This window comes from Armigeres subalbatus, chromosome 3, assembly GCF_024139115.2.
Source record: "Armigeres subalbatus isolate Guangzhou_Male chromosome 3, GZ_Asu_2, whole genome shotgun sequence".
NCBI classification, from domain to species: domain Eukaryota; kingdom Metazoa; phylum Arthropoda; class Insecta; order Diptera; family Culicidae; genus Armigeres; species Armigeres subalbatus.
This window is the reverse complement of record NC_085141.1, coordinates 327,495,855-327,502,722: the sequence shown is the minus strand read 5'-3', so window position 1 is coordinate 327,502,722 and position 6,868 is coordinate 327,495,855. Positions and strand designations below refer to the sequence as shown.

The 6,868-nt window shown below is 44.4% G+C and overlaps 2 protein-coding genes across 2 annotated transcripts; one reads left to right on the top strand and one right to left on the bottom strand.

Annotated features, from left to right (window-relative positions):
- Positions 1-342: 342 nt before the first annotated feature.
- On the top strand, positions 343-2,302 carry LOC134225579 (uncharacterized). The gene is made up of 2 exons (XM_062705763.1): positions 343-593; positions 656-2,302. The coding sequence occupies exons 1-2, from the start codon at positions 494-496 to the stop codon at positions 2,131-2,133; spliced, it is 1,578 nt and encodes a 525-aa protein (XP_062561747.1). The 5' UTR covers positions 343-493; the 3' UTR covers positions 2,134-2,302.
- Positions 2,303-2,330: 28 nt separating this feature from the next.
- LOC134225578 (nuclear exosome regulator NRDE2) lies at positions 2,331-5,390 on the bottom strand. The gene is made up of 2 exons (XM_062705762.1): positions 5,208-5,390; positions 2,331-5,128 (listed from the first exon to the last, which is right to left on the bottom strand). The coding sequence occupies exons 1-2, from the start codon at positions 5,254-5,256 to the stop codon at positions 2,331-2,333; spliced, it is 2,847 nt and encodes a 948-aa protein (XP_062561746.1). The 5' UTR covers positions 5,257-5,390.
- Between the last annotated feature and the right edge of the window lie 1,478 nt (positions 5,391-6,868).

Below are 6,868 nucleotides of genomic sequence, written 5' to 3'. Positions count from 1 at the left end.
AAGACCTCTCTTCTTTCCCATATTTTAAACATAAATGCTTCAAACATTTTCAAACAAAACAAAAATGCTCCGCAACATCGTTTTTCTCGGACTCGAAATGAGTAAATTGTAAAGGTCGTCGGCTACCTGTTGGTGGTGTTGGTTTGGGTTGGAGTGCCATCAGATTGGACAAATCGATGTTTGAACAGGTTTGAATCTTCGATCACAAAATCATATACGTCCTTTTGAATAAATAACCGAAAAAAAAATCTTGATTTGTATATTAGTGATATTAGTGTATGATTAGTGTATGCTTCAATAAGCGTGTAAAACGTGTTCCACAAATAAATAAAACTTAAAAACCTTAAAAAAGCGCTTTGAGTTCAATCTGTCAGATCGCGGAACAATTTTTTTTTAATTTTGATATTGTTTTGTGCGATTAATTTTGATTTACTATTAATCCATTAGGAACAAAATTATTTCGTTTGTGTGATGCGGTGATAGCCAGGTGAAAATGTATGACTACGATATTTTAATCGAAAAATGTGAAGACTTTCAAAACGGCCGCCAAAAGTTCCGACAGATGTTCGACAATGTGATTGAAACCGTTCTCTGTAAGTTTGCCAACGAAATTCTCAATATATTTCCTTGATATCCTATCATTATACCGTTTAAGGTATGCAAATGCTTATGTCCGAGATGGACACAAATTACAATAAAATTCTTCAATTGCTAAAATCGCAACCCAAGAAAGATTCATCTCCGTCGCCGCAAAAACGTCGCAAGGCGCAATCTTTCGATTCGCCGTCATCAACGATGATGATAGTCCGGCAGGAGGTGACACCACGTAACCGTAGTGACCCTGAGGTATCGGCATCTATTCTGGATCAAAATATAGAACTGCCCGATACTGAGGATTCGTTCTTTGCACTGACTCAGAGTCCCACCGTACGTGATCCATTGTCACCCGTTAAAAGGCAGGATGAGAATGCCGCAGTAACAGCGCCTAACAAAAACTCGGTTAAGGCAGAACTATTTCCCAATAAGGATGAGAGTAAGACAGAGGTCAGGGATAAAAAGAAGAAAAAAAGTATTCTATCGTTAAGTCGATTCTCAAGCAGCTTTGAAACATCCCCAGAGACGAGTAAACAGGCAGAGATGCTTCCGATGCGACAAAAAACCACTCCAAAGCATAACATGAGTAGGTTGGAGCAAGAAAACGTAGCTCCACCACTGGCAAAATGGACAGCGAAGAAACCCGCTCCGGGAACTATCGGAAAGAGTGATTCCATGTTGCGAAAAACACCGACCAGCAGTTTCAAGAAAGATGAGTCGCTACTCAATCGGACCCGCATGAGACAAACGAAACTAAAATTTCCGGATTCTTTGAACAAGTCGTTGGCTGATGATGATGAGACCTATTTTGAGGAATTTGTAGTGCCGAGTCCAACCTCCGTAACGACCCTCAGCGGTTCGCGGTTTTCAAAAAGTGCCAAGAAAAAAGAACAATCAACATTTGTCGCTCCTCCGGTAGCGAAGACGAACACAACTGACGACGAGGACTTTGACATCGATCAAACCTATTTCTCGGAAGCGGAAAAGGATCTGACTCGACCGAAACAGTTGGTTCGACCTGCGGTCCCTACACCTCGCATCAAAACCGAACCCACGACTCAGAAAACGGTATCGCTTTTTGCCCCAAAGCCGGCAGTGGACACGCAGAGTTCCGACACAAGTAGTGTGCTATTCGTCAAACCGCCCTCACAGGACATCATCACGATCGAAGAGTCTCAGCCGAACAAAAAGGATTTGTTCATGGATGCCATTAGGGAGGAAACCCGCAAAGAGGACACTGCCCGTCTTTCGGTACTCAATGTTATGGGGCCATCAAAGCGTGATGTCAAAAAGGTAGAACTCTTCCCCATGAAGACTGATTTTAAAATGTTTATGAAGTCCTCGGGGCCTCAGGCAGTGTCAAATGAGCGTCGCTGTTCGAACTGTACGAAACAGTTACAGTATTTGCTAAACTGTGGTCATACGGCGGATTTTGCTCGCACAAAGCTACCTCAAAGTTGCCGCGAGTGTCGACTGGCGCAACTGCACGAAACTCCTCCCGGATTCTGGAATCCAGAGTTCACCCCGACCCAATTATGATGATCACCCATGTAAGTGCCATTTGATCCCTTTTTATTTGGTTGATAGATAAGTGCATTTAAACGAAGTTTTTGCTCTAAAGGAATATAATAGTTTTGTAATTCAGTTACGTTTTGAAACTGCTTGAAGTAGGGAAATGAATAAAAAAAATGAATTTCAATATTCACAATCTGTTTATTACCTAACCAATAAAACTTTCATTCGTTCCGAAGTATTTCTAATTCCTCCGGTACGGCGTGTATCCGCAGTTGTTTCTCCATCAGCAAATCCAGCAGCTGAGACAGTTCCTGTGGAGCGAAGAACGCACCATCCAAATATAGCATTTTGTTCCAAGGGCAGGCCTCCAGGGCCAGGTAAAGTGTCCGCTTGCATTGTTCTAGTGCGTTGTCTCCGGCCTGAAGAGAAGACGGTTGGTCAAACAGCTCCCGAAGGTACAACCGCCAGAGAAGAGCGTTCTGCCGTAGAGGCGAGTCCCTGCGTAGCGAATGTTTGAGTAGGTTCAAGATTCTTCGTTTGTAGACCTGATCGTCGCTGCTGTTTTCCAGCTCCCCCGGATGGGTAGCGGCATAGAGACTGCGGATGCGAGCCGCTGTGACCATCAAGAGGACAGATTTAACGGTCAAGTGCTTTCCAAGAATGGTGCGGATCTGGAACCACGATAGGGACTCCGAGAAGGTGCACATTCGAATGGTGGTCAGGTTCTCCGGATATTCATGTAGGACCCGATCGACGACCTGAAGGAAACAATCGGTGGTGAATTCTTCCAAGCGGAACTCCAGGACTTTTAGATAGATTTCGTAAATTTGCTCCCGAATAAAGCGATGCATCGGGTTGTCTTGGTCGTTGAAGTGGAAGAGTAGCCCATCGATCCGTTTGACCGTTTCCGCTTTCGACTTGATCAGGGCGAGATAGTACAGATATGCATAAATGCTGTTAGTTAACGGGCTTGTGATGAAGTACTGCTCCACTGGCATGTTCTCTGCATGGAAATCCTCAGACAGGTACTGACTAACGCGGTCGTTCAATTTTTGGAGAGCCAACAGTTTAGATGGATCTGAGACATTTTCCGTCGATTCGAAGCTAATTGTTGTAGGATTCAAAGCAAGTTTGGTCAGAACCCCAATCGCTTGTTTCATTTTGCCTTCCTTTAGAAGAATCTCGACAAATCTTACAACCAAGCCATAGAGATCGTTGTCATGCAATTTGTCGTCCTGTCCACAGAAGACCTGTACTGAAGTGTTGAAAATTTTAAGACAACTGGGCCCTAATCCTTCCATTTCGTATTCGATCAATCCGTACTCTATGTAGAAATTCAAATTGTTCTGATATTTGCTTCTCTTCAGTAGATTTTTGACACGTGTCCGAGTTGCTTTCTTACGTTGATCATCTAGCGGGCTTGTGTTTCTGTCAAAGACCAAAAGAATCCGTTCCAACCTCAAGTAAAGAAGCAGAAGAATAACATTTTTTACATCAGAGAAGTGCTCCGCGGCTGAGACCAGAAATTCTCGCAACACATCCAAATACGATTCGAAAGCCAGGTTTGTGTTAATGAAGGACGGAGGTGTGGTCAATTCTTTGATCAGATTCAAAATAATCGAATCTTTCTTCTTGTCTCTGGTCAAATTTAAAAATAGCGATAAAATCTGTTCTGGATGATCCGATTCGTATGACTCGGCTTTAAAAAACGAACACCTCTCAAAAGCATTACTTTCGAATGGATATTTCATCAATTTTAGAACCAGAATCACAAGATCAAAAGAATACTCCCTATTGATCAGCGGATAGACGAATCCCACAATATCTTCCTGCAAAACCATCCGTTGGGGGTCGCTGCACATTTGAGATCCTTGAAACGGCAAAAAGTGGAAGGCACTTCGCAACTTTTCAATCCTAAGCCAAATTTCGTTCATCGGAAGACCGGACTTCAAAATCAGCTCCTCATATTCAATCAACTGGCTGTACTGATCGGGCGATACGAACAAATGCTTCCCACTTGCAAAGTTTGCACTCACATTCAGGCTAACAGTTAACTGAATCAATGCGAAAAATTGCTCCCACAGTCCGGCTTGCCTGCAGAAAATCGCACACTTCTTGAAGAACTTCAACATCACCTCATCGCTTCTCTTCGCCAGGAACAAAGACCGGATACTTTTCTCGTACAATTTAAGCACATTCGGCACAATGCACTGCGCCATCGACGACTGCTTATTAGCAATCAGCGCATCCCACAGCTGAACATTCGTATTATCCATCTTAATCTGCTTCTGAATCAATTCCAGCACTTCATCGGTCGGATAAACCTTCACGATACCCTCAAGATATAATTCCATCAACAGCTCGTCATCCGGGTGCCGCTGCATAGCCCTTTCCACAATTGCCAACTCGGCCTTATGGTTCTGGTAGCTGTCAAAGTGCATCGGATGTTCCTTTTTGTACTGGTAATACTCAATCCACTTATCCACCGATGAATCACTCCTAGCCGCTTTCTCCAGTTGCATCTCCTTATCGATCGCTTGTCCCCCCACCTTGTTCTCACTCGAAACCTCCTTCCACTTCCTAAAGTACCTAAAATACCGTTGGGCATTGTTCCTTTTTTTCAACGCACCTCGTCCCGTTTGCGGAAATCTGTACGGACCCAATTTATACTTGGGACAAGCCGGTCTGTGAAGTGTCTCTACCGTCAGATAAATTTTCAGCGCATCTACATCTGTGTAGTACTCCAGCTCCGATACACTCATCGGCGGAGATTCCACTTTTTTCTGCTCGTCACGATTCGTCACTTCCGAATCGCTACCACTGCTGGAGTGCTTCCGGTGTCGCTTTCCACCCTTCTTGTGGTGTTTCTTTTTCTTTTTTCGCTTCCGTTGATGGCTGCTGGAAGGTTTGCTCTCTTCCAGTTCCGACACCTCCGAGTCTTCCTCAGCCGGGGCGGTGCTGGGAATCGCGATAAAACTTTGATTTGTCAGCCATGCAAGGTCAGTGGGTTTAACCGGCACTGGAACGGAAGAAAAGTAGGTAGTTAGGTTTATTATTTTCAAAAAGGCATCGAATTTCTGCTAATTTGGATGACTTACCTTGCGAAACACTAATGGAGTCCGTGGAATAAGCAGGAAATAGGGACATTTTTGGCTAGAATTTTGCACAAGTAAACGTTTAGGCTAAACAAAAACTAAAACGAACCAACGAGAGTTGCCTGCAAGACGCAGACCGCGCAGACCCATCAGCTGTTTTCGTTTACAAACATCTCCGTTGACGTTTTGCAGAAAACATGTTCCACAAATTTTGCACTGGAAGTAATTTTAACAATCAAAATAAATAATGGAAAATGTCAATTTATTTGTCTGACAAAGGTCTAACAAATCTTGCGTAACATTCAACAAATGCCTACATCTAAAACGTAATCATTGAAAAAATGCCGGATGATTGAAGCGGATTAAGGATTCCACAGCTCATACATGTACAGTATCCTCCCGCTTATCCGGACCTCGCTAGTCCGACGACTCGTTAGTCCGGATCTCGCTAATTCGGAATTTTCCGGATTAAAAAGTATCAACACCCATTTAAACACATCATGCTGTCAGTTTTCAAATTTGTGCTGTGATTTTGTTTTGGTTCATTTGTATGGATTGGACAGTCGGATTACCGAGAGAAACCCCGATAGTCCTGGCCATACATTTGTCGGATCAGCGGGGGTATACTGTACACGCAAAATAATCTGCATGTTGTTTCCACCTGAAAATTCTGGTACATTTTACGTGAAAACACACTACTAAAAATCCACACATATTTATTGGCAAAAATCCATAAATTTAACTTATGATGCATATCAGCGCACACATAACCATTCTCCACGCGAACTATGTATATCTTATATATAGATTTTTTTTTGGCAGTGCATAGTTGCAACAGGGACTATGTCCAAGGGCTTGACGATCCCTCCCCAGGCCATCTGCGAGTTGTGGCGTCTGCCTAGGATGTGGTGGGGTTTGACAGTGGGCCCTGTTAAACCTCTATGAAAAGCTGCATGTATCCGCAAGTAGGCTCCGCCAAAGCGACCGTGTGCCGCTCAAAGCGCACAAGCCCAAGTCCTGGTGTTAGGTGGGACGCTAAACAGCCCTGACACGACGGCCCTCCGACGAGACAGGAGGTTTGCGCAGGCCCAATAAGCCGCCTTTAAAAACAACTATTACGAACGACATAGAAGATAATACGACTCGATACAATCGGCAACGACCTAGGCGACGAATAAAGGATCACGATTGGAAGCTTGGAACATGGAACTGCAAGTCGCTAGGCTTCACAGGTTGCGATAGGATAATCTACGATGAATTACATCCCCGCAACTTCGATGTCGTAGCGCTGCAGGAAATCTGCTGGACAGGACAGAAAGTGTTGAAAAGCGGGCATCGAGCGGCTACCTTCTACCAAAGCTGTGGCACCACCAACGAGCTGGGAAGCGGGCATCGAGCGGCTACCTTCTACCAAAGCTGTGGCACCACCAACGAGCTGGGAACCGGCTTCATAGTAGGCTTCATAGCCGCGAATACAACGTGCCCACACATCATCTATTTATCGACTTCAAAGCCGCATATGATACAATCGATCGGGACCAGCTATGGCAGCTAATGCACGAAAACGGATTTGCGGATAAACTGATACGGTTGATCGAGGCGACGATGGATCGGGTGATGTGCGTAGTTCGAGTTTCAGAGGCATTCTCGAGTCCCTTCGAAAC

Coding starts and splice junctions, on each gene's coding strand:
- LOC134225579 (XM_062705763.1), top strand. CDS start 494: ATGTATGACTACGATATTTTAATCGAAAAATGTGAAGACTTTCAAAAC. Junction 594..655: donor TGTGATTGAAACCGTTCTCT/GTAAGTTTGCCA, acceptor ATACCGTTTAAG/GTATGCAAATGCTTATGTCC.
- LOC134225578 (XM_062705762.1), bottom strand. CDS start 5,256: ATGTCCCTATTTCCTGCTTATTCCACGGACTCCATTAGTGTTTCGCAA. Junction 5,129..5,207: donor CTCCATTAGTGTTTCGCAAG/GTAAGTCATCCA, acceptor CTTCCGTTCCAG/TGCCGGTTAAACCCACTGAC.